We start from the raw sequence: 26,020 nt of genomic DNA on the forward strand, positions 1-26,020 counted from the left end.
TGATTATTAGTCATCAGTGAATTACCGTTGGTTTTGATGGAGTTAGTTGTTTTGTAATTTCTGTAAAATGTAGTTTATAGGTGGTGCCAAAGTTTCTATGTTCTCAATTTCCCTGACTCTGCTTCCTAGATGTCCAAATATTGCATATAGCAATTGCTGGCACTAAACAGCAGAAAACAAATTGTTAGCTCTAGAATGCATCCTCCATAGGATTAGTGAAGATGTTGGCAACCGTTAGAAAAATATCACCTTCAGTGGCAGTGGATTTGCATTTTCTACAAAGTACAGTTGGCCCTCCTCATCCACGAGGGATTAGTTCCGGGACCCCTCGCGGATACCAAAAAACGCGGATGCTCAAGTCCCTTATTCAACCTCTCAATGTGGTGGACATTAGGACCCGGCGGTAAAGCTCTGAATCCACAGTGTTTCTGTTCAAGAAAATAATCACGATTTGAAAATAAAGTGGAAATAATGAAGCGATTGGAAAGAGGTGAAATGCCATCGGTCATTGTAAAAGCGTTAGGCTATGTCGGTCAATGATCGGAACAATTTTAAAGGATAAAGTGAGAAAGGCCCTGCCCCGATGAAAGCTACAATTATTAGTAAGCAACGCAGTGGTTTAATTATTGGGTTTTGAGGTTTTGGGTTTTTGATCCTTCACATCAACCCGGCACGGATGGAGAGCGCACTTGAAAGCGGTCTGTCACTGGATCGAACTCGGGAACTTCTGTTCCTGAGCCCAGCACTGAAACATACGTTCTTAAGTGTTTTATATGTATGGAAATGTAAAATATATACTATATACTAAAACAAATGTTTGACTAACTGACGCTAAATAATACCAGATGTACCTGTTCCAACTTACTTAGTAAGAGAACTTCCGATTTTTTTTGATCCCGATCCACAATAACCCACTCACATCCTCCCATATACTTTAAATCATCTCTAGATTACTTATAATATCTAATACAATGTAAATACTATGTAAAATAGTTGTTATACTGCATTGTTTAGGGAATAATGACAAGAAAAAAATGTCTGTACATGCTCGAACAACAAATGCTGGAAGAACACTTCCGGGTTTTCTTGATTCGCGGTTGGTTGAATTTGCGGATAAGGAGGGCCGACTAATAGATTAAGTTTACATTATTTTTGTTTGTGGACAGAGTTTCTTGCCTTAATTCCAATTCTGTGTACTCCCATCATGTTTTTATTGAATGGCTTCATTTGTGCTTGGTAAACACCAGGAGATTAGAATAGCACAGTGTGACTGATCTTTCTGTTGAAACCTTAACCACGTAACAATCTAAAAAATCTCATAGCAAGCCATGTAACCTCAGTGAAAAGAGAAATATTACATTGAAGACCCTTGGTCACAACTTTGTCCTGAAATGTTAACTCCATTTTTCTTTTTAATCTGTTGCATGACCTGACAAATATTTGCAACATTTTCTATTTTTATTTCAGATTCTAAGCCTATGCAGGTACAGTATTTGATTTTTTCCCCCTCTATTTTCTGTTCTACTAAACACTTTGTTTTCTGTTGAATCAGATTGTTGCAGATAGATGAACTAACAAAGCATGATGGCCACTCAGGAGGAGACTTGGGAAAAACTGGATTCGGAATTTGACCACTACTTAGTTGACATGAAACCATTTGTTCTGAAGCTTATACATAAGTCAGGTAAGGTAATGATGATTGCTAACTTTCTCACAGATTATTTCAGAACTGTTTCACTTTCAGGTAATTTCTCTCTTCTCTATAAAGGTTATAATATAAGATCTGAAGACCGGGGTTCCCAACTTGGGGTCCATGCATCCTTTGGTTAATGGTAGGGGTCATGGCATAAAAAAGGTTGGGAGCACCTGTCTTAAGACCATGGAACATAGGAGCATAATTAGGTCATTCAGCTCATCTAGTCTGCTCCGCTGTTCTATCATGGCTGATTTATTATCCTTCTCAACCTCATTCTCCCGCCTTCTCCCCATAACCTTTGACACCCTGATTAATCAAGAACCTATCAACCTCTGCCTTAAATATACCCAATGACATAGCCTCAACAGCCATCTGTGGCAATAAATTTCACAGGATCACCACCCTTTGGCTAAAAACATTTTTCTAGATCTCTGTTCTAAAAGGATGACTGTCTATTCCGAGGCTGTGCCCTCTGGTCCAAGATACCCCCGCTACTGGAAACATCCCCTTCACAGCCACTCTATTTAGGCCTTTCAATATTTGATAGGTTTCAATGAGATCTCCCCTCTTATTCTTTTAAACTCCAGTGAGTACAAGCCCAGAACTATCAAATGTTTCTCATATGTTAACCCTTTCATTACTGGGAACATTCTCATGAACCTCCTGGATTGTCTCCAATGCCAGCCCATATTTTTTTTATATAATAAGGAGCCCAAAACTGCTCACAATGCTCCATATATGGTCTGACCAATGCCTTATAAAGGCTCAGCATTACATCCTTGCTCTTACCCTCTAGTCCTCTAGAAATGAATGCTGACATTGCATTTGCCTTTCAAAACAACTTGCAATTTAACCTTTAGGGAATCCTGCACAAGGACTTACAAGTCTCTTTGTGCCTCTGATATTTGAATTTTCTCTCCATTTAGGAAAAAGTCCACGCTTTTATTCCTTCTACAAAAGTGCATGAACATACACTTCCCTACATTGTATTCCATCTGTTACTTTTTTGTCCATTCTCCCAATGTGTCCAAGTCATTCTGCAGACACCCTGCTTCCTCAACACCACCTGCCCCTCTCCCTATCTTTGTATCACTGCAAACTTGGCCACAAAGCCATCAATTCCATCATCCAAACCATTGACATATAATGTGAAAAGAAATTATCCCAATACCAACCCCCATGGAACACCACTAGTCACCGGCAGCCAACTGGAATAGGCCCCCTTAATTCTGACTATTTGCCAATCAGTCACTCTTTTATCCATGCGAGTATCTTTCTTGTAATATCATGGGATCTTATCTTGTTAACCTGCCTAAATGTGGCACCTTGCCAAAGGCCTTTTGAAAATGCAAGAGAACAAAATCCACTGACTGTCTATTCTGCTTGTTATTTCCTCAAATAATTTTGTTGGATATAGCCCAGTCCATCACAGGTAAAACCCTCCCCATCAATGAGCACATCTACATGAAACATTGTTGCAGGAAAGTAGCATCCATCATCAGTTACCCCCATTACCCAGGATATGCTCTTTTCTCACTGCTGCCATCAGGAAGAAGGTAGAGGAGCCTCAGGACTCCCACCACAAGGTTCAGGAACGGTTATTACCCTTCAACCTTGAAACAAAGGGAATATTTCACTTCACTTGCCGTATCATTGAAATGTACCTACATCCTATGGACTCTTCATCTCATGTTCTTGATATTTATTGCTTATTCATTTATCATTATTATTATTATTATTATTATTATTAGTTTCTTTTTGAATTTGCACAGTTTGTGTCTTTTGCACACAGGTTGAACACCCAAGTTAGTGCGGTCTTTATGATTGATTGTATTATGGCTATAATTCTGTTATGGATTTATTGAGTATATTCAAAAGAAAATGAATCTTGGGGTTCTATATGGAGACATATATGTACTTTGATAATAAATTTACTTTGAACTTTGAGATTTGTCAGGCAAGCTTTCACCTGAAGGAAACCATGCTGTCTTTGGTCTATTTTGTCATGTGCCTCCAAGTACCCTGAAACCTCAGTGTTAATGATAGACTCCACCACTTTTCTAACCAATGAAGTCAAGTTAACGAGCCTATCATTTCCTTTCTTCTACATCCCTTCCTTCTTAAAGAGTGGAGTGGTATTTGCTGTTTTCTGGTCCTCTGGAACCATTCCAAAATCTAGTGATTCTTGAAAGACTATTACAAATACCTCCACAATTCAGCTACCTCTTTCAGAATCCTGGGGTGTAATCTATCTTGTCCAGGTGACTTATGTACCTTCAGACTTTTCAGCTTCCCAAGCACCTTCTGCTTAACAATAGCAAAGGCATTTACTTCTGTCCCGACACTTCTGCATTTCTAGCATTCTGCAAGTGTCTTCCACAATGAAGGCTGATGCGAAATACTTATTAAGTTTGTCTGCATTTTCTTTGTACCCTCATTACTAACTCTCCAGCATCAATTTCCAGTGGTCCGATATCCACTCTTGTCTTTCTTCTACTCTTTATATGTCTGGAAAACTTTTTGTATTCTCTTTTATGTTATTGGCTAGCTTGCCTTCATATTTCAATTTTTTTTTTCTTTATGGCTTTTTAAATTGCCTTCTATTAGTTTTTAAATGCTTCCCAATCCTCTAACTTCTCACTAATTATTGCTGTATTATATTTCCACTCTTTTTCTTTCATGCTCTCTTTGATTTCCCTTGTCAGCCATGTTTGCCTCATCCTCCCTTTAAAATACTTGTTCATCTTTGGGCTTTATCTTTCCTGTGCCTTCCAAATCTCCCTCAGAAACACTAACCGTTGCTGTTCTGCTATTATCCCTGATAGTGTCCCCTTCCGATCCACTTTGGCCAGCAACTCTCTCATGCCCCTATAATTCCCTTTACTCCCTTTAGTACTGTACTTCCAATTTTTAGCTTCTTCCTGTCAAACTGCAGGGTGAATTCTATAATATCATGATCATTGTCTCGCAAGGGTTCCTTTAACTAAAGTTCCCTAATCAAATTTGGCTCAACCACAAGCTCTTCTAAAAAGCAATCTCATAGGCATTCTACAAATACGTCTCTTTTGGGATCCAGCATCAACTTGATTTTCCCAATCTACATCCTGAGTACTGTTTGGGGCCTGTATATTACACCCATCAAGTCTTTTTACCTTTACAATTTCTGAACTCTACCCACAAGGACTCTACATCTTCCAATCCTGTGTCACCTCTTACTAACAATTTGTTGTCATATTTTACCAACAGAGCCATCCCATCCCCTCTGCCTACCTTCCAATCCTTTCGATACAATGTGTATCCTTGGATGTTAAGCTCCCAACTATGATCTTCTTTCAGCCATGACTTAGTGAGGCCACAACGTCATATCTGCCAATTTCTAACAGCACTACAAGTTCATCTACCTTATTCAGTATATTGCGTACATTCAAATATAATGCCTTTAATCTGTATTCATCACCCTTTTTGGTTTTTGCCCTTTGTTACACCTTTGACTGCAATTTTGCCCTATTATCCGCCTGTCCTTCCTCAGTGTTACTACGTACTGAATCTACTTTATACCAACTGCTCGATCCTGTGCTCTATCGCTGTGGTCCCATCCTGCTGCCATAATAGTTTAAACCTTCTCCAACAGCTCTAGCAAACCTGTGTGCAAGGATATTGGTCACCTTTGGGTTTAGCTGTAACCCATCCTTTTTGTACAGGTTATGCCTTCCCCAGAAGAGATTCCAGTAATCCAGAAACCTGTCCTGCGCAAGTTCTTCAGCCATGCATCCATCTGCCAAATCATCGTATTCTTACCCTCTCTGATGCTTGGCACAGGCAGCAGTCCTGAGATTACTACCCTGGAGGTCTTGCTTTGCAGCTTTCTAGCTAACTCACTATATTTTCTCTTCAGAATTCCTGGTTGTTCACCCTGCTCCCGTAGAATACCTTGGATGCAGTCCGAGACATCCCTGACCCTGGCACCTGGGAGGCAACATGCCATCTGGTTATCTCTTCCATGTCCACAGAACTTGCTTTCTGCTCCTTTAATTATAGAATCCCCAATCAGTAGTACACTCCTCTTATCCCCCACCCTCTTCTGAGCCACAGAGATAAACTCAGTGTTGAGATCAGGTCGCTGCGGCTTTCCCCAGGTAGATTATTCCCCCCCCCCCCCCCCCCCCCCCCCCACAACAGCATCCAGAATGGTATACATATTATTGAGGGGAATGGCCACAGGGGTAGTCTGCAGTGGCTGCCTATTCCTTTTCTCTCTCCTGAAAGCCACCCAGGTATCTTCCTCCTGCAACTTAAGGGTGACTGCCTCTAATCTATCACCTCCTCATTTTCCTGTATGAGCCGAAGGTCATCCTGCTGCAGCTCCAATATCATAGTTTAAGTTTTATTTTCTGTGAAGAATTTAATTCTAATTTAATATCTTGAGCTTCAGAATACTGCTGATGAAATCTGAATTCAGTTGTAGTTTGAGTTTCTGGTCCAAGAGCATTGATTGTACAGGACTGCAATATTAGAAGATGTAAATATCTCTTAGTTTCTTTCTGCTGTCACAGCATATTTGCATTGCTTATTTTACATATCCCCAAGTTATTTTCCAGTAGTATTTTCCATATACTCCAGTAAAGGATTTAACCTATGCATTTTCCTCCTGTAACATCTTTATCTCTGCAGTTATGTTATTAGGAATAATTGTTGACTTTGAAAATACTGTCTATGCTATAGAGCGGCAGAGATGTGCATTATGGATTAAGAAATTGTGCGATCCATCTGGAGCTGGAGCAGGAATCATGGGGCGGAAAAATCGTAACATGTATGCCAAGCTTCTACTCCACATGCTCAGACGGGGAGTCCTTGAAGGGCCTTTCACACAGAGGCCAGAACCTGGATCTCTTAAAACACTGCCTTCTTACATGGTATGAAGTGTTGAACAAAATAAATACAATAATTCCAATATTTATGATGATATATTCTCTATAGGATTTTGTGAAGTTATGCAGTTAATAATATTTTCTTTAGATGTCACTGTTGCCCTTACTATAGTATTAATGTGCAGGTTATTAATGAATTTACAAATAATGTTGGCCTAATAATCTTGAGAAGCTCTTTTGGAGCCAGAGCTGAATTTTAGACATGACACCTTTACTCACTCCTTTATCCTGGGGGTGATGTGTATGTACAATTTGGTTGTATGCCCATGTCACTTAGGGATCTGTTTGATCCTGTGGATGGTTTTTGACTTTACTGTCTTGCTGCAGTGTAAATGGGCCAATAATTCCAAACTCCAAGTTAAGAAAAACAAGTGATGCTAGACCTGTATGAAGCCTTCCCAGTGCAGTCATCTATATCTGCTGTGCCTACTTAAATCAGGAGTTTCCAAACATTTTATGCTACTTGTGAAGCAATACCATTAAGCAAGGGATCCATGGACCCAAGGTTGGGAACCCCTGGTTTAAATCATCATCTTGGTTGGGTTTTAAAAAAGAGGTGAAGGTGAAATATTTGAATGCTGTCCAGATTTCACCCCTCCTCTGGATTTGGCAGTTTTCAATAGGTTTCAATAGGTACATTTAATGTCAGAGAAATGTATTCAATATACATCCTGAAATTCTTTTTCTTCGCAAACATCCACAAAAACAGAGAAGTGCCCCATGGAATGGTTTCTAACAGTTAAATGTTAGATCCCCAAAGCCCCCCAGCTCCCCCTCCCACGCCTAAGCAGCAGCAAAGTGCTGACCGCCCTGCTCCCCCACCAAAAAAAAAATCTGCACCCTCCACCGAGCACTCAAGCATGTAGCAAAGCAGCAATAAAGACACAGACTTGGAGTACCCCAATGACTACTTGTTCACCTGGTAATTCAACATACCACAGGCTGTCTCTCTTCCTAATATGGGAAAAAGAGGTGTTCCCGTTTCACAGTGAGAGGGGAGACAAAACAAAACAACTCGCCGATTTATGGTGTTAAAGTCTGCCGTGTCACTTTTTCTGAGCTCTGTGCCCAAAGATCTTGGCTCTTTGGGCACACAGCCGGCACGCTGCTTTCAATCTTCCGCGTACTCCCATGACACACCATTTTTCTGCGGTGGCACCGACCTCGAATCCACCCGCCTCCAGAGCATCGAAAATCTGGCACCCTGAAGGCACGCTGGTCTTTCAGGTCACGTCCTGGGCTTTTCGAAAAGTGGCTGGTTGTGAGGCCCTGAGATCAGGTCCCATTCCTGCAAGAACTGAAGTCAGCGTGTAACTCCAGGCCAGTGTGTTCAAAAGAACCCTGAAAAGGAAAAAAAAGAAATATGAAAGATAGAAATAGAGCTGTTTCTGAAGATGCAAGCAAAGGAGTCGCCGTTAAGCGCCATCATCTGAAGCTCTGCCCTCCGTTTTTTTTTCCTTATCTCCTAGTTCTCTGGAAATTTATATTTTTGTCCTTAAATTATTAAAATATATTTTTTATAATACTTGTCCCACATCATTTGATTGCTATGCCATTCCTCAGAGGTTCTCCCACCAAAACGGTATGTGGTTAATATATTTCCGTCCACCAGAAAAAGCGGGAACCCCCCCGTAGTCACCTGTTCAATTCCACTTCCCATTCCCATTCCGACAGGTCCATCCATGGCCTTCTTTACTGTTGTGATGAGACCACTCAAGTTGGAGGAGCAACACCTTTTATTCCATCTGGGTAGCATGAACACCAATTTCTCAAACTTGCGGTAATTGCTCTTTGGCCCTTCCCTCACTGTTCCCCATTCCTGTTTCCCTCTCTCACCTTATCTACTTACCTGCCCATACCCTCCCTCTGATGCTCCTCCCCCTTCCCTTTCTTCCATGGTCTTCTATCCTCTCCTATCAGATTCCCCCTCCTCTAGCTCTTTTATCTCTTTCACCAATCAACTCCCCATCTCTTCACTTCACCCCTCACCCTTCTGATTTCACCTATCACCTGCTACCTTGTATTTCTTCCTCCCCTCCTATGTTCTTACTCTGACATCTCCCTTTCCTTTCCAGTCCTGATGAAAGGTCTCAGCCCGAAATGTCGACTGTTAACACTTTTGCATAGATGCTGCCTGGCCTGCTGAGTTCTTCCAACATTTTCTGTGTGTTGCTTTGGATCTCCAGCATTTGCAGATTTTCTTGTATTTGTGGTTAATAAGCTACGTTTTTGTACCACCTGCTGGAAGATGTTTCACCATGACCCAGTCATTTTGATGCACGATTAGAAATTGTTGAGAGGGAGCAGAAATTAGCATCTCACCCCATTGCAGTAGTTGGGGTCGTTGGCTGTTCTGCCTGGGAAATTCAAGGTCACACACACCTTACTTTTCAGTATTGAGTGGCAATGCATCAAATGACAAATACACAAGTGCAAGCAACTTACCTATAAATCAGAGGAAGCAGGAATGAAGATTGATCTCTGTTTTTGGACATTAAAGGGCAGAATCAGGTTTATTGGCACTGACATTAGTTGTGAAGTTTGTTGTTTTGTGGTTGCAATATAGTGCAGACATAACAAAATGCTATGTTACAGTAAAAATAAATGAATAGTTCAAAAGAGAAATAGTGAGGTAGTATTCAAGAGTTCATGTACTTTTTAGAAATCTGATAATAGAGGGGGAAGATGCTGCTCCTGAAATGTTGAGTGTGTGTCTTCAGGCTCTTGTACTTCCTTCCTGGTGATAGTAATGAGAAGAGAGCATGTGCTGGATGGTGAGGGTCCTTAATAATCGATGCTACCTTCTTAAGGCACTGCCTTCTGAAGATATCTTTGATGATGGGAAGGCTTTTACTAGTGTTGGTGTTGGAGCTGGCTGAATCTACAACTCTTGGAAGTCTTTTATGACCCTGTGCGCCTTCATACTAAATGGTGATGCAACCATTCAGAATGCTCTCCACATTACATCTGCAGAAATCTGCCAGAATTTTTAATTACATACTCAATCTCCTCAAATTCTTAATGAAGTGTAACTGCTGCATTACTTTATCATGATTGCATCGATATGGTGGGTCTTGGATAGATCCTCTGTGATGTTGACATCCAGAAACTTCAAAAAACTCACACTTTCCACTGCTGATTCCTTGATGAGGATAGAGGTGTGTACTCCTAACTTCCCTTTCCTGAAGTTCACCATCATGTACAATGTCATTATGAGACCAATTGACTAGCCAACCTATGTTGCTTTTGAATGCTTCCTTGTTGCTATCTGAAATTCTGCTAACAACTGTCGTATCATTGGCGAATTCATAGATGGTGTTTGAGCTGTGTCTAGCCACGTTGTCATGTAGAGAGAGTAGAGCAGTGGGCTAAGCATGCACCCTTGAGGTATGCCTGTGTTGATTTTCAGCAAGGAGGAAATGTCAGCCCCAATCCATACTGACTGTGATCTCTCAGTGAGGAAGTCAGGAATCCATCTGCGGCGGGGGGTGGGGGGGGGGGGCGGGGGTGTGAAGGTACAAAAGCCCAGGTTTTGAAGCTTGTTGATTAGTACTGAGAGCTTGATGTTGTTGAACACTGAGCTGTAATTAATAAACTGCAGCCTGACGTAGGTATTACTGTTATCCAGGTGGTTCAAGGCCAAGTGGAGAACCAGTGAGATTGTGTCTGCTGTAGACCAGGTGTAGTGCTAAGCAAATTGTAGTGGGTCCAGGTCTACCCACTACAATTTCTAGTCATGATCAAACTCTCAAAGCACTTCATCACAGTAGATGAGTGCTACCAGGGGATAGTTGTTGAAGCAGCTCACTCTGCTTTTGGGCACATTTGATACCCTTTAGAAGCAGGTGGGAGCATTTGAGGTAAGGTACCTGCTTGGGGCCTGGTACCTTATGAAAGTTCATTCTCTTGAAGAATATGTTTTATGAACATCTAATGTTTTGTCAGATTTATAGAGGAAAAAATACACTTTAGAATCATTTGAAGATTGATATTAGACCAGAGTTTGGAATTTACTGGCAAATAGAAGGTTGTAATCTCTAACTCTTGCAAATTGAAGTGTCAGTAAATCAACTTATTGGTTGTTTTTCTTTTATGAATTGCAGTCCATCTACTTTGATGAACCCAGCTTTGCAAAGCCACCTGAAAACCCTGTTGAGGGAATACCAGAGTGGGTAACGGGTGAGCTCGGTGCAGGTGATTCAAAATCCAGTAAGTCCTGGAGAAGCAGCTCTAAAGATGATGCATCTCTTGATTTTCCACGAGGTGCTCACAGGTTAGTGTTTCTTTTAATGGCAACTATTTTGTGTCATCTTCTTGGTTGTGCCACCTGTCTAACGTTTGTTTAGAATTAAGAAAAGGATTGTACCTTTAGGTTGGTTCTGGTTACACTCATATTTGTTGCTTCAATGAAGTAATTTCAAATGAAAGTTTGTTTTCAATGAAAAATTTGCCCAGGTTTAGAACTTAAGATTTACATTAGTCTGTTTGGTGTATGCTGTATGGCTACAATTTAATGCAGTGTCAGATCTGGAATAATGATCATTTCATTCTCCTTTACACTTGCATACTGAAGAATGAAATAAACAATTTTGAATCTTGGAAGTTATATTTTTGTGATGTATCCCAATATGAAACATTGATATTCAAAATTAGTTTAAGGACTTTGATAATGAGCTTTTCAGTAACTTCTGACAAGAAGGTCTTGGATTGATGTTCCAGTACTCACAGAATTAGATAATCCTAGTAGCATTATGCTTCATTACAGTGGACTTAATCTGGACTGTTATTTAATTAAACAGTTGGAATATTGTAACTGGATAATCAACAACTGTAGGGATAAAGCCTATTGAAATTTCTTGTCAAGGTGTAGACATAAAGAACATCCAAAATAAAAATAGAAGGTGGTGAAGATGCACAACAGATGAAGCAGCATCTGTAGAGACAGGTAGAGTTAACATTTCAGTGAAGTGAGCTTCCATCAGAGCTGGGAAAGTGAGGAAACAAGTTTATTTCAATTTGTGGAGAAAGTGAGAGGTAAAAGAGAACAAAGAGAAGGACTAATCTGAATTGGATTTATTATCACCAATTTAAATGAAATTTGTTGGTTTGTGACAGCACTACATGAGAAAGACATAAAAGTACACTAACTGCAAAAGACACAAGTAAAGTTGAGCTTGTGTTTGTGGGATCATTGACAATATAGAAGTCTAATGGTGGAGGGTAAGAAGCTGTTCCTGAATTGCTGAGGGTGAGTCTTCAGGCACTTATATAAGCCCAGTACAGCCTCTTGTGATCCTGTGTAATGGAGTCTACCTTCCAGGGTTTGATGCAGTTTGTCAGAATGCCCTGTACCATACATTCAGAGCAACGTGCAAGTGTCTTTCATGACATAGTGGAATGGCTGATAGGCAGGAGGCAGTGAGTGGGAATAAAAAGGGCCTTTTCTGGTTGACTGCCGGTTACTAAAGGTGTCCCTTGGGTCAGTATTGATACTGCTACTTTTCACATTGTTAGCGATTTAGATAATGGAATGTTTGCGGATAATACAAAGATAGGTGGAGGGCTAAGTATTGCTGAAGAAGCAATGCGATTGCAGCAAGGCTTAGACAAATTGGAAGAATGGGCAAAAAAGTGGCAGATGGAATACAGTGTCGGGAAATGTATGATAATGCATTTTGGTAAAGGAACAATAGTGCAGTCTGTTATCTAAATGGGGAAAAGGTTCAAACATCAGAGGAACCGAGGTACTTAGGAGTCCTTGTGCAAGACTCCCAGAAGGTTAGTTTACAGGTTGAGTCTGTGGTAAAGAAGGCAAATGCAATGTTGGCATTTATTTCAAGAGGAATAGAATATAAAAGCAAGGAGATAATGCTGAGTCTTGAAAAAGACACTAGTTAGGCCGCACTTGGAGCATTGTCAATAGTTTTGGGCCCCTTATCTCAGAGGGGATGTGTTGTCATTGGAGAGAGTCCAGAGGAAGTTCACAAGGATGATTTGAGGAATGAAGAGGTTAACATTTGAGGAGTATTTGGCAGCTTTGGACCTGTACTCACTGGAATTTAGAAGAATGCATGGGGATCTCATTGAAACCTACCGAATGTTAGAAGGACTAGATTGGGTGGATGTGGAGAGGATGTTCCCTGTGGTGGGGTATCCAGAACTAGAGGGCACAGCCTCAAAATTGAGGGGTGACCCTTTAGAACTGAGATAAGGAGGAATTTTGTAAGCCAGAGAGTAGTAAATCTGTGGAATGCTCTGCCACAGACTGCGGTGGAGGCCAGGTCCGTGTGTATATTTAAAGTGGAAGTTGATCATTTCCTGATTGGTCAGGGCATCAAAGGATGTGGCGAGAAGGCAGGTGTATGAGGTTGAGTGGGATCCGGGATCAGTCATGATGGAGTGGCAGAGCAGGTGTTGGGCTGAATGGCCTAATTCTGTTCCTATGTCTTATGGTCTTCTGGACATAGCAAGTCTCCTCAAACTCCTAACAAATAGAGCTGCTGGCATGCCTTCTTCGTGATTGCATCAATGTGTTAATCCCAAGAATCCAAAATTGTGCAGGTTACAGTTCCATTTGATGCAAGGAGAGGGATCTGATTGCTTGTTTATCATGGCTGATGAAGTCTGGAGGAGTATAAAAAGCATTAAGATGAATGAAGACTGTAGAAAAAAATAATGCCTTGATGGCATTTGGAGATGCAGAACACAGCAATTACTAGAAATTCAAAATACAGGAGATTGTTGGAATTAATCAGAATATTGACATCTGTGGAGAAAGAAAAAACTGAATTATTATTATTATTAGATAACCTTGCAACAGAAGTGGTCGGTTATAACAAAAACACCAAAGGCTAATATCTGTAATTTTCATGTTTTCTATTGAGTACAGGGGGCAGCACTGTGCGTAGGTGGTAGATTAGGTTCTATTCCTTGATCTTGCACAAGAGGAACATAAGAAGGCACAGAAGTAGGCCCCCCGGGCTCTCATGCTTGTCATGCTATTCAGTATGAAACCCCCAGCTTTTCTGGCGTTTCTGAAAATGTGGCTAGTTAGCCCCTTGCTACTGGATTCCACGGCAATAATCTGCCTAGTCCCATCAACCTGCACCTAAACCATAGTCCTCCATACCACTCCCATCCACGTACCTGTCCAAACTTCTCTTAAATATCGAAATCGAATCCACATCCACCACTTATGCTGGCAGTGAGTTCCACACTCTCACCATCTTCTGAGTGAAGAAATTCTCCCTCATGTTCCCCTTAAACATTTCACCTTTCACCCTTAACCCATGACCTCTAGTGTAACCCAACTTCAGTAGTGGAAAAAGCCTGCTTGCATTCACCCAATTTATACCTCTCATAATCTCCACTCATTCTTCTATGCTGCAGAGAATAAAGTCTTAACTTACTCAACTCTTCCCTATAACTCAGATCTTCAAGTCCTGGCAAATTCCTTGTAAATTTTCTCTGCACTTTTTCAATTTTATTAACATTTTTCTTGTAGGTAGGTAAACAAAACTACACACAGTACTCCAAATAAAGCTACACCAATGCCTTTACAACCCTATCAACTCGTGACGCCACTTTTAAGGAATTATGGAAATATATTCCCTGATCCCTCTGTTCTACCCCACTGCTCCATGCCTTACTGCTCACTGTGTAAGTCCTACCCTGACTTGTCCTCCCAAAGTGCTTCACCTCACACTTGGCTATATTAAATCCTATCTGCCATTTTTCACCTGATTTTTCCAGCTGGTTCAGATCCCTCTGCAAGTTTTTGTAGTCTTTGTCGCTGTCCACTACACCCCTAATTTTGGTGTCATCTGCAAACTTACTGATCCACAGAATCAACCTGATGGTTGATATAGATGATAAACAACAATTCACCCAACACCGAACCCTGCAGCACACCACTAGTCACAAGCCTCCAGTCAGAGAGGCTACTCACGGGCTTCTCCCGCAAAGCCAATTTACTACCTCACCTTGAATGCCAAGTAACTGAACTTCCCATGCTGGACCTTGTCAGAGGGCTTGCTGAAGTCCACATAGACAATATCAACTTCCTTGCCTTCATTAATTTTCCTGGTAACTTCCATGAAAAACTTTACAAAATTGGTTAGACACTGTCTATCATGCGGAAGACCATGCTGACTATCCTTAATCAGTCCCTGTCTATCTAAATACTTGTATATCTGGTCCCTTAGAATACCTTCCAATAACTTACCCACTACTGATAACAGGCTCACTGCCCTATAATTTTCTGGTATATTCTTAGAGCCTTTCTAAAATAATAGAACAATATTAGCTATCATCCAGTCCTCTGGCACCTCCCCCGTGACTGAGGATATTTTAAATCTCTCTGCAATGGTGCCTGCAATATCTGGACTAGCCTCCCACAGTGTCTGAACCTTCTTAGGCTCTGGGGATTTATCTAGCTTAATTTGTCCCAAGACAGCAACCACCTCTATGTAATCTGTGTACAGTCCATGACTTCACTGTTTATTTGCCTCATTTCTATAGACTCTTTGTCTCCTAAGTAAATATAGATGCAAAAAATCTATTTATGATCTTTCCCCCTTCACCTTTGGTTCCATGCATAGATGACCTCCCTGATTTTCCAGAGGACCAATTTTGTACTTTTCATCCTTTTGCTCTTAATATATCTGTAAAAGTCCTTGGAATCCTCTTTCACCTTGTCTGCTGGAGCAATCTCGTGCTTTCTTTTAGGCCTATTGATTTTCTTCTTAAGTATTCTTTAGTATTTCATATACTCCTCAAGTACCTTATTTGTTCCTTCCTGCCTATTCCTGCTATGCACGTCCTTTTTCTTAACCAGGGCCTCAATATAAGACCACAAAATGATTTAGGCCATTGGGCCTTATTATCCCTCTCAACCACATTCTCCTACTTTCTCCCCGTAACTGTTGATGCCCTAATTAATCAAAAGCCTATTAACCTCCATCTTAAATATACACAATGATTTGGCCTACACAGCCATCTTTGGCAATGAATTGATTGTGTGGATAGAGGCTTTTTCCCATAGCTGAAATGGCTAGCAGCAGAGGGCACAGTTTTAAGGTGCTTGGAAGTGGATACAGAGGAGATGTCGGGTAAGTTTTTTTACACAGAGAGTGGTCAGTGCGTGGAATGGGCTGCCAGCGATGGTGGTGGAGGTGGATACGATAGGGTCTTTTTGGAGACTCCTGGACAGCTACATGGAGCTTAGAAAAATAGAGGGCTATGGGTAACCCTAGGTAATTTCTAAGGTAAGGACATGTTCGGCAAAGCTTTGTGAGCTGAAGGGCCTGTATTGTGCTGTAGGTTTTCTATGTTTCTATGAATTCCACAGATTCACCACATTCTGGCTAAAAATTTTTTTTCTCAACTCTGTTCTGAGGCTGTGCCCTCTGGTACTGGACTCCCCCCCCCCCCCCCCCCCCACCCCCCACTATAGAGTCATCCTCTCCACATCTGCTCTATCTAGGCCTTTCAACATTTGGTAGGTTTCAATGAGATTCCCACCCCCTTCCCATTCTTCTAAACTGTAGTGAGTACAGGCCCAGAGCCATCAAATGCCCTTTCATTCCTGGGATCATTCTTGTAAACCTCCTCTAGATCCTCTCCAATGCCAGCATATATTTCTTTAGATAAGGGGCCCAAAGCTGCTCACATATTCCAAGTGCTGTCTGACCAATGCCTTATAAAGCCTTAGCATTATGTCCTTGTTTTTGTATTCTAGTCCTCTTGAAGTGAATGCTAATGTTGCATTTGTTAACCTTTAGGGAATTCAGCATGAGGACTCCCAAGTTCCTTTGCATCTCTGATTTTTGAATTTTCTTCCCATTTAGAAAATAGTCCATAGCTTTTTTTCTTTCTAGCCAAGTGCACGACCACGCACTTCCCTGCACTGTATTCCATCTGGCACTTCTTTGCCTGTTCTTCCAGTTTAAATCCTTCTGCAGACTACCTGCTTCCTCAACACTACCTGCCCCTCCAATTATCTTCATATTGTCTGCAGATTTTGCCATAAAGCCATCAATTCCTTCATCCAAATCATTGACATATAATGTGAAAAGAAGTGGTTCTAACACTAACCCCTATGGAACACCACTAGTCATCAGCAGCCAACTCGAATAGGCCTCCTTTATTCTGTTTCTTTTCCTCCTGCCAATCAGTCACTCTTCTATCCATGCTAGAATCTTTCCTGTAATACTGTGGGCTTTTTTTCTTGTTAAGCAGCCTCATGTGTGGCACCTTATCAAAGGCCATCTGGAAGTCCAACATCCCACCAATTCTCCTTTGCCTATCCTGCCTGTAATTTCTTCAAAGAATTCCAACAGATCTGTTAGGCAAGCTTTCCCCTTAAGGAAATAATGCTGACTTTGGCCTATTTTGTCATGCACCTTCAAACCCCTCAAAATCTCATCCTTAGTAGTGGGCTCCAGCATCTTCCAAATCACTGAGGTCAGACTAACTGGCCTATAATTTCCTTTTTTCTGCGTCCCTCCCTTAAAGAATGGAGTGGTATTTGCAATTTCCCAGTAACTATTACAAAATCTCAGAGAAAATCTGCAGATGCTGGAAATCCAAGCAAAACACACAAAATGTTGAAGGAATTCAGCAGGTCAGGCAGCATCTATGGAAAAGAGTAAACAGTAGATTTTTAGGGCTGAGACTCTCATCAGGACTGGAGAACTGTACTTCTCTCAGTTGCAGGACTCTACAGAGAGTGGTGTGGACAGCCCAGTGCATCTATAGATGTGAACTTCCCACTATTCAGCATGTTTATAGAGGTAGGTGTGTAAAAAGGGCCCAAAGGATCATTGGGGACCTGAGTTACCCCAACCACAAACTGTTCCAGCTGCTACCATCTGGGAAATGGCACCACAGCATAAAAGCCAGGACCAACAGGCTCAGCGGCAGCTTCTTCCACCGGGCCATCAGACTGATTAATTCACATTGATATAATTGTATTTCTATGCTATATTGACTTCTGTTGTACATACCATTTATTACAAACTACTACTGTATACGTAACACACTGTAAGGTTTCATTGCTAATGTAGTGGCCTCTGTAATGTTTCACTGCTAATGTAATGGTGTCTCTGTAGCAGCAATGTTTGGGTTATGACTAGAGATGATGGGAGCTTTGGGATGTGTGCCATCTAATGAGAAGCAGGTTGTTCTTTCCTGCGGGTCTGAGAGAAGGGATTCTGCGGTCTTTTGTTCAGCGGAAGATGAAGAGAGAAGATGCCAGAACAGGGAAGTTGTAGACTGCAGGCTGGAGTGAACATGGAATGGGGTCGGGAGTTGACGCCTGGGGAGAAAATCGATTGAGAACAACAGACAGAAAAACTGTGAGCTCCAGTGTTGTGAAATAGACTGTTTTTTGAGAATGGACTCTTTTTTTGTTGTTTCTTTAGTAACCCTGTAGTCAAATTAAGAATTATAAAGCTCAATCGTCTAATTGCATTTTGTGTACTGTTTGTTATTTCGTGGTACTGATTTGTAACAAGGGAACACATCACACAGCATCCACCCAATGTTAGGACACTGGAGCAGGGATCCACTCGCAGACCCAGTACTGTGCACACACTGATATTAATTGAGTAACAATTCCCAAGGTGCAAACAAAGTCAGCATCAAAGTTCAGGCAGAGATCAAAACATCCGGAGAAATCCAAAAACCAGAATCATGAAACAGGCAGAGTCGATATTCAGACGAACAGAGTACAGATACGAATGTTGGAAAGGCTCAGGAGAATTCACTGGCACAATCTGCAACAAACAGGGCCGGAGTAGAGCAGGAGCAGGGACAGGAGCACATGGCAATACAAAACCATAGACTGGCAGCTAGGGGGAAAGCACACAAAAAGACAGAGTTCAACTAGAGGTACTGAAAGTACCGCACCCTCCCCCGCCCCCGGACGCTTCCTGGCATCACGGCAGGTAGAGCTGGGTGCTGGCGATGAAAGTCCCTGATGAGAGAGGGGTCCAGGATGTTACGAGCAGGGACCCAGCACCTCTCCTCAGGACTGTAGCCTTCCCAGTCCACAAGGTACTAGAGGCCACGGCCCCGCCGACAATCGTCCAGCAGTTGACGCACCATGAAGGCCCCTGAACCATCGTTGAGCCATGGAGGGATGGTCTTTGGGGACAGGACTCAGGGGGTGGCTCATGAAAGGCTTGATGTGGGACACGTGGAAGGTGGGATGAACGCAGCAGAGAGTAGAGGGGAGCTTGAGATGGATGGCAGCAGGGTTTTAGCAATGGGAAAGGGGCTGATGAAGCGAGGGGTGAGCTTGCAGGAATCCACCTTGATGGGCAGGTCTCATGTTGAAAGCCACACACGCTCTCTGCCTACCTACCTGAACTTTCGATACAATATGTTTCATTGGAGATTAAGCTCACAGCTATAATCTTCTTTCATCCATGATTCCATGATGCCCACAATGTCATACGTGTCAAATCTGTAACTGTGCTTCAAGTTCATCTAGCTTATTACATATACTGTATGCATTCAATTATAACACCTTCAATTCTGTGTTCATCACCCTTTTCAATTTTGTCCTCCTTTTTCATTTCAACTCATCCCATTGACTGCAGTTTTGGCCTGTCATCAGCTTCTGCTTGCTAGCAGTCTCACTGCACACTGCCTGTTTTAAACCAATGACTAGAACCTCAGCCCTATCACTCCATATCCCATATCCAGTCAGATTAGTTCATACCCTTCTGAACAACTCTAGCAAATGTGCCCACAAAGATAATTGTCTCCCCTGGATTCAAGTGCAACCTGACCCTTTTGTACAAGTCGTAACTTCCCCAGAAGGAATCCCAATGGTCCAGATTGTACTGTCAGGATGCTGGAGCAGGGATCCAATCGCAGACCCAGTGCTGTGCACACAGTGATATTAATTGAGTAACAATTCCCAAGGTGCAAACAAAGTTGGCGTCAAAGTTCGGGAGAGATCAAAACATCCAGAGAAATCCAAAAACCAGAATCAGGAAATGGGCAGAGTCGATATTCAGACAGAGTACAGATACAAATGCTGGAAAGGCTCAGGAAAATTCTCTGGCACAATCTGACAATAAGCAGGTGAAAACACAGGACTGAAATACACTGAGCAATAAACAGAGAGGCAGATGATAAGTGGAGCACAATGAGACAGAGTTGGCAGCAATAAAGGTAATAGTGAGAAACAGATGAGAGACAGAGGACTCAATAATACAGGGGCCAGAGCAGAGCAGGAGCAGGAGCAGGGACAGGAGCACATGGCAATACAAAACCACAGACTGACAGCTAGGGGGAAAGCACAAAAAGACAGAGTTCAGCTGGAGGTGCTGACACTCAAACAAGATTACTCAAGTTTGGCCGGGCCGAAGGCTGTCTTTCCCTAGAAGAAGCCACTAGCCGAACCTGAGGGTCACATATAAATTGCACATTGCACATTCAGACAGAGATGTAACGTAAAGCTTTTTACTCCTCATGTATATGAAGGATATAAGAAATAAAGTCAATTCAATTCAAGGAATCAGTGATCAGTCTGAGGATGAGGCAGTGTGTAGCAAGGAGAGGCTGATGGAGGGCAAAATTGCGGTCAATGGGATGCAATGTAAAAGGGGGACAAAATTGGAAAGGGTGATGAATACAGGACAGAAGATGTTATATTTGAATGCTCGCAGTATATGGAATAAGATGGATGAACTTGTTACACAGTTACAGATTGGCATGTATGACTGTGGGCATCACTGAATTGTGGCTGAAAGAAGATTATAGCTGGGAGCTTGATGTCTAAGGATACACATTATACTGAAAGGTTAAGCAGGTAGGCAGAGAGGGTGGGATTTCTCTGTTGGTAAAAAATGAAATCAAATCCTTAGAAAGAGGAGATATTAGATTGGGTAGAGCCAAGAAACTGCAAAGGTAAAAAGGCCCTGATGGGAGTTATATACAGGCCTCTGAACAGTAGCAAAAATGTGGGCTGCAAATTACAACAGGAGAGAGAAAATGCACGTCAATGTTATGACGGTCATGGGGTCTTCAATATTGCAGGTAGATTGGGAAAATCAGGTTTCTGCTGGATCTTAAGCAGTGGAATTTGTGGAACACCTACAGGTTATCTTTTTAGAGTAGCTCATAATATGATGGATCTCACACTGCAATTTGAGGAGGAGAAGCTGAAGTCACATACATCAGTATTACAGTGAAGGAAAGGGAATTACAGAGGCATGAGAGAAGAAGCATTGGAAGGGGTCAGTAGTAGGGATGACGGCAGAGTAGCAATGGCTGGAATTTCTGGAAGCAATTTGGAAGTGTAGGATAGATGCATCCCAAAGAAAAGGTATTCTGAAGGCCTGATGATGCAATCATGCCTGACAAGAGAAGTCAAAGCCGACATAAAAGCCAAGAGTGTACAATAGAAAAAGAATTAGTGGGAAGATAGAGAATTGGGAAGCTTTTATAAACCAACAGAAGGCAACTAACAAAGTCACAAAGAGAGAAGAGATGGAATACGAAGGTAAGCTAGCCAGTAATATTGTAGAGGATACCAATGTTTCTTCAGAAAAGTAAAAAGAAAAAGAGAGCTGAGATATTGGACCACTGGAGAGGTGGTAATGGAGACAAGGAAATGGCAGCCAAACTGATTAAGTATTTTGCCACTGTCTTCACTGTGGACGACACTAGCAGCATTCCAGAAGTTTGAGCGTGTCAGAGGGTAGAAGTAGGGAGAAGGTGCTTGAGAAGCTGAGAGGTTGGAAAGTAGATAAATAATCTGGACCAGATGGACTACAGCACAGGGCTCAGTAAACGGTGGCTGAAAAGATTGTGGAGGTCTTAGTAATGATCTTTCTAGAGTCAATTGATTCTGATATGGTTCCAGAGGACTGGAAAATTGCAAATATCACTCCACTCTTCAAGAAAGGAAGAGGCAAAAGAAAGAAAATTTTAGGCCAGTTAGCCTGACCTCAGTGGTTGGGTAGATGGTAGAGTCAATTGCTAACGATGTGGTTTTGGTGTACTTGGAAGCATATGATCAAATAGGCTGAAGTCAGCATGGTTTCCTTAAGGGAAAATCTTGTCTGACAAGTCTGTTGGAATTCTTTGAAGAAGTAGCAGACAGGATAGACAAAGGAGAATTGGTGGATGTTGTGTAGTTGGATTTTCAGAATGTCCTTTACAAGGTGCCACATATGAAACTGCTTAACAAGCTACAAACCTATGGCATTGCAGGAAAGATACAAGTTTGGATAGAACATTGGCTGATTGTCTGGAGGCAAAGAGTGGGAACAAAGGGAGACTGTACTAGTGGTGTTCCACAGGTGTCTGTGTTGGGACAGTTCTTTTTGGATGATGGAATTGATAACTTTGTTACAAAGTTTGCAGATGATATGAAGATAGGTGGAGGGGCAGGTAGTGTTGAGGAAGTAGAGAGGCTACAGAAGGACGTGTTCAGATTAGGAGAATGGGCAAAGAAATGGCAGTTGGAATTCATTTTCAGGAAGTGTCTGGTCATGTGCTGTGGTAGAAGAAATGAAAGTGTGGACTATTTTCTAAATGAAGAGAAAATTCCAAAATCAGAGGTGCAAAGGGACTTGGAAGTCCTAGTGCAGGATTCCCTAAAGGTTAATTGAGTTGAATTGAATTTGAATTGACATTCTTTCTTACATCCTTCACATACATGAGGAGGAAAAATCTTTACGTTATGTCTCTGTCTAAAAGTGCCATGTGCAATCATAGTAATTTATAATAATAGAACAGTCAATATAACATAGAAATAGACTCGAATCAGCGTGAGTTAATCAGTCTGATGGCCTGGTGGAAGAAGTTGTCCTGGGCCCTGTTGGTCCTGGCTTTTATGCTGTAGTACCGTTTGCCGGATGGTAGCAGCTGGAATAGACCTTGGTTGGGGTGACTCAGGTCCCCAATGATCCTTTGGGCTCTTTTTTCACACGTCTTTGTAAATGTCCTGAATCATGGGAAGTTCATAACTACAGATTTGCTGGACTGTCCACACCACTCTCTGCAGAATCCTGCGATTAAGGGAGGTACAGTTCCCATTCCAGGTAGTGATGCAGCCAGTTAGGATGTTCTCAATTGTGCCCCTGTAGAAAGTTCTTAGAAAAGTCACCAAACTTCCTCAACAGACTGAGGTGAAAGAGGCACTGTTGTGCCTTTTTCACCACACAGCTGGTGTGTACAGACCACATGAGGTCCTTGGTGATGTGGATGTTTCTTCTCTCACCCCAGATCCGTTGATGTCAATAGGGATTAACTCGTCTCCATTCCTCCTGTTATCCAAAAACAGCACCTTCGTTTTTGCGACATTGAAGGACAGGTGGTTTTTTGACACCATTTTGTCAGAGAGATGACTTCTTCACTGTAGGCCACCTCGTTATTGTTTGAGATTTGGCCAATCAATGTAGTGTTGTTGGCAAATTTAATTAGTAGATTCGAGCTGTGGGTGGCAAGACAGTCATGGATATAAGGGAGTAAAGGAGGGGACTTAGTACACAGCTCCTGTGTTGAGAGTAAGAGGAGTGAAGGTGAGGGAGCCTACTCTGACCACTGCCGGCGATCTGACAGAAGTCCAGGATCCAGCTGCACAGGGCAGGGTCAAGGCCGAGGTTTCTGAGTTTCCTGTCAAGCCTGAATGGAATTATGTGTTGAGTGCTGAACTGTAGTCCAAGAACAGAATTCTCACATAAGCATCCTTCTTCTCCAGATGTGTAAGGATGATATGTATAGCAGTGGCTATTGCGTTATCTGTCGATCGGTTGTGTCAGTAGGTGAATCGTAGGGGGTCCAGTTTGGCCTCTAAAAGCATTTGCTTAATACTGAGGATCGCGCAACAGGATGCCAGTCGTTCAGGCATGTTACCTGGGTCCTTTTTGGCACAGGGACAATGGTGGATAATTTGAAGCAGGTGGGCACTCTACACTGGGAGAGGGAGAGATTAAAAATGTCAGTAAGCACACCTGCCAGTTGTGCTGCGCACATCCTGAGTACTCACCCTGGGATGTCATCCGATCCAGCAGCCTTGCCACTGTCCACTCATTGGAAACATCTGCATACCTCAGCTTCAGAGTTGACCAGGTAGCATATTGTAGCAGTGGCTTTCCTCGGAGGCTCAAAGTTAGTGACATTGAAATGAGCGTAAAAGTGATTGAGCTCATTTGGGAGAGAGGACGTGATGTTGGCAGTGCCACAATGTTTGGCTTTGAAGTCTGCGATGGTATGCATTCCTCACCACAAGTCACGTATGCTATTCGTTGTGAATCTTGACTCAATCTTGTCAATCGTTAATTTGAAGGTTGAGTCATTGGTGAGGAAGACAAATGCAATGTTAACATTTATTTCAAGAGAACTAGAATATAAAAGCAAGGATAAAATGTTATGGATTTATGAGACATTGGCAAGGCCTCGTGGAGTATTGTGAGCTGTTTTGGGCTCCTTATTTAAGAAAGGATATGCCGACATTGGAGAGGGTTAGAAGAAGATTTACAAAAATGATGTATCGTATGGATTTATGGTCTTCTAGTCATCTCACCTTCTTTCCATTTTTTGCCTTTTCTTTGGAATGCTCTGTTGGAACAATAAGAAAACCAAAAATGGAAAGGTGTGTTTGGAATGCAAAATTAAAATCACAAGCAACTAGAGTCTCAGGATCAACATTGTGAACTGAATAGATGTATGCTGCTGATGAATTAACACAGCTATCATTTCTCTCATGCAAAAGGCATTATTAGTGAGTTCTTATTGATTAGAAGCATTAACTTAATTTCACTGTCCACAAATGCTGCCTAATTTGCTGAGTTTCTCCAGGATTTTTCTGTGTTTTCACAATTCTGGCATCTTCAGTGTTATGCTTTTCAAATGCTTAATGTCCATAGATTTGAGAAACTGCAGATGCTGAAATATGGAGCAATCTATTGGAAGAACTCAGAAGGGTCCAACAGCATCTTTATGAGGAAAGGAATTGTTAATCTTTTGAGTCAAAACTCTGCTTCCTGACAAGTCCATTTTGAATCATAAACTATTTTGGGTAGTATCTTTGAAATGTAATACAGCAGAGTGCAATATTTTCAGCTGAGGAGATATAATTGGCAACAAAAGGTACATGGGCAAATATTGGGCAAGGAGTAGATGTTTATTTTAGTATCGTTCAGAATACATGATTTTACTGTACTATTATACATAGTCTTTGAATTGCGATGAGATGCCACACACATTGAATTGCTTATTGAGTAGATCAATCTGGAACAAAATTTTAGTATTCTGTGAGTAGTTTCCTATATTGTCCAGTCTCAAGGGTGAAGTCTGACATTTATTGATAGTGTACAATGTCCTGTGTATGTTACTCAAAAGGGCTTCTTTGGTTTGTTACGAGTAGGAATGCTTCTTTGTCTGTTAAATGTTTCTCTTGCCGTTGTTTCGCTTTAGAATGGCTGATATGGTAATTGTATTCATTTGTTAATCAATGGGGAATGTTATTGTGTTTTGTGAGGCTGGGAACTTGGGGGAGGGGTTGCGCGGGCTTGGGGTGTGAAGGGAGTCGGGAGGGAGAGCCGAGGAAGGTGGACGTGCGCTCGGAAGACCACCGGGGAGTCCGAGGTGGAAGACGTTGAAGTCGGAGGCAAGCGACGAGGGGTCGAATCGTTCGCTGGTTGAGCTCTAACGAGTGCACTACCCTGACTGAACTTTGATAAGTTGGCACCTTTTGTTTTTTTCCTTGTATATATATATATTGTATTGCCTAATACTCTTTTAATTTTAGTAAACTCTTTAAATTGTATTTCATAACGGTATTTGTTGTGGGTTTGATACTGTCGGCGGGAGCGAGGCATAAACTCGATTCTCACAGCACCTGCGTGTACGGGAGGCGGGGTTGGTGTGTGGCTGGATCTCCTTTTCCCCTAGACATATACCAGCCTTTTTGGGTAAGTGTTACATTTGTGGGGTGCTCGCCCGGGATTGGATTGTCAGGGGGCTGTGGAATCGCGCAGGCAGCAGAGCGGAGATGGACAGAGATAAGATTGTTAGCTGGTGCGAATTTGAAGGTGTACCAGTACAGTATGCATGCGTAGTGAGCGGAGTGGATTTTCGAGTTTCAGGAGACGCGGTAGTGCGGGGGTTAAGTTTGGTGAACGGTATGGGGCAGGTAGAATTGGTAGCTAGACGGTGTGGTAAAGAGGTGGAGTCTAGCTGGGTGTTGGTTAGTACGAGTGCTGACGTCAGGACGTTGGAACTGCCGGTGACGGTCAGTGTACCAGGGGAGGAGGGGCTGTGGGGGCTCCACCCCTTCTCCGAGGATGAGGCTCAGGAGACATCGGAGGAGGAGCTAGAGCTAGAGGAAAACCCCAGAGAGGTGGCAGGCACTAGCAAAGGGAGGAGGGAG

At 42.2% G+C, this 26,020-nt stretch overlaps 1 protein-coding gene across 2 annotated transcripts in view; it reads left to right on the forward strand.

The window, feature by feature from the left end:
- cep112 (centrosomal protein 112) overlaps nucleotides 1-26,020 on the forward strand; it is a 531,702-nt gene that overhangs the window by 24,904 nt on the left and 480,778 nt on the right. For both annotated transcript variants that reach the window (XM_073026401.1, XM_073026402.1), the window contains exons 2-4: nucleotides 1,553-1,684; nucleotides 6,419-6,609; nucleotides 10,728-10,897. In XM_073026401.1, coding sequence (XP_072882502.1) covers nucleotides 1,582-1,684; nucleotides 6,419-6,609; nucleotides 10,728-10,897 — 464 coding nt within the window. In that variant the 5' untranslated portion in view covers nucleotides 1,553-1,581. The remainder of the gene's footprint in view (nucleotides 1-1,552; nucleotides 1,685-6,418; nucleotides 6,610-10,727; nucleotides 10,898-26,020) is intronic.

Source organism: Hemitrygon akajei, chromosome 22 (genome assembly GCF_048418815.1).
Source record: "Hemitrygon akajei chromosome 22, sHemAka1.3, whole genome shotgun sequence".
NCBI classification, from domain to species: domain Eukaryota; kingdom Metazoa; phylum Chordata; class Chondrichthyes; order Myliobatiformes; family Dasyatidae; genus Hemitrygon; species Hemitrygon akajei.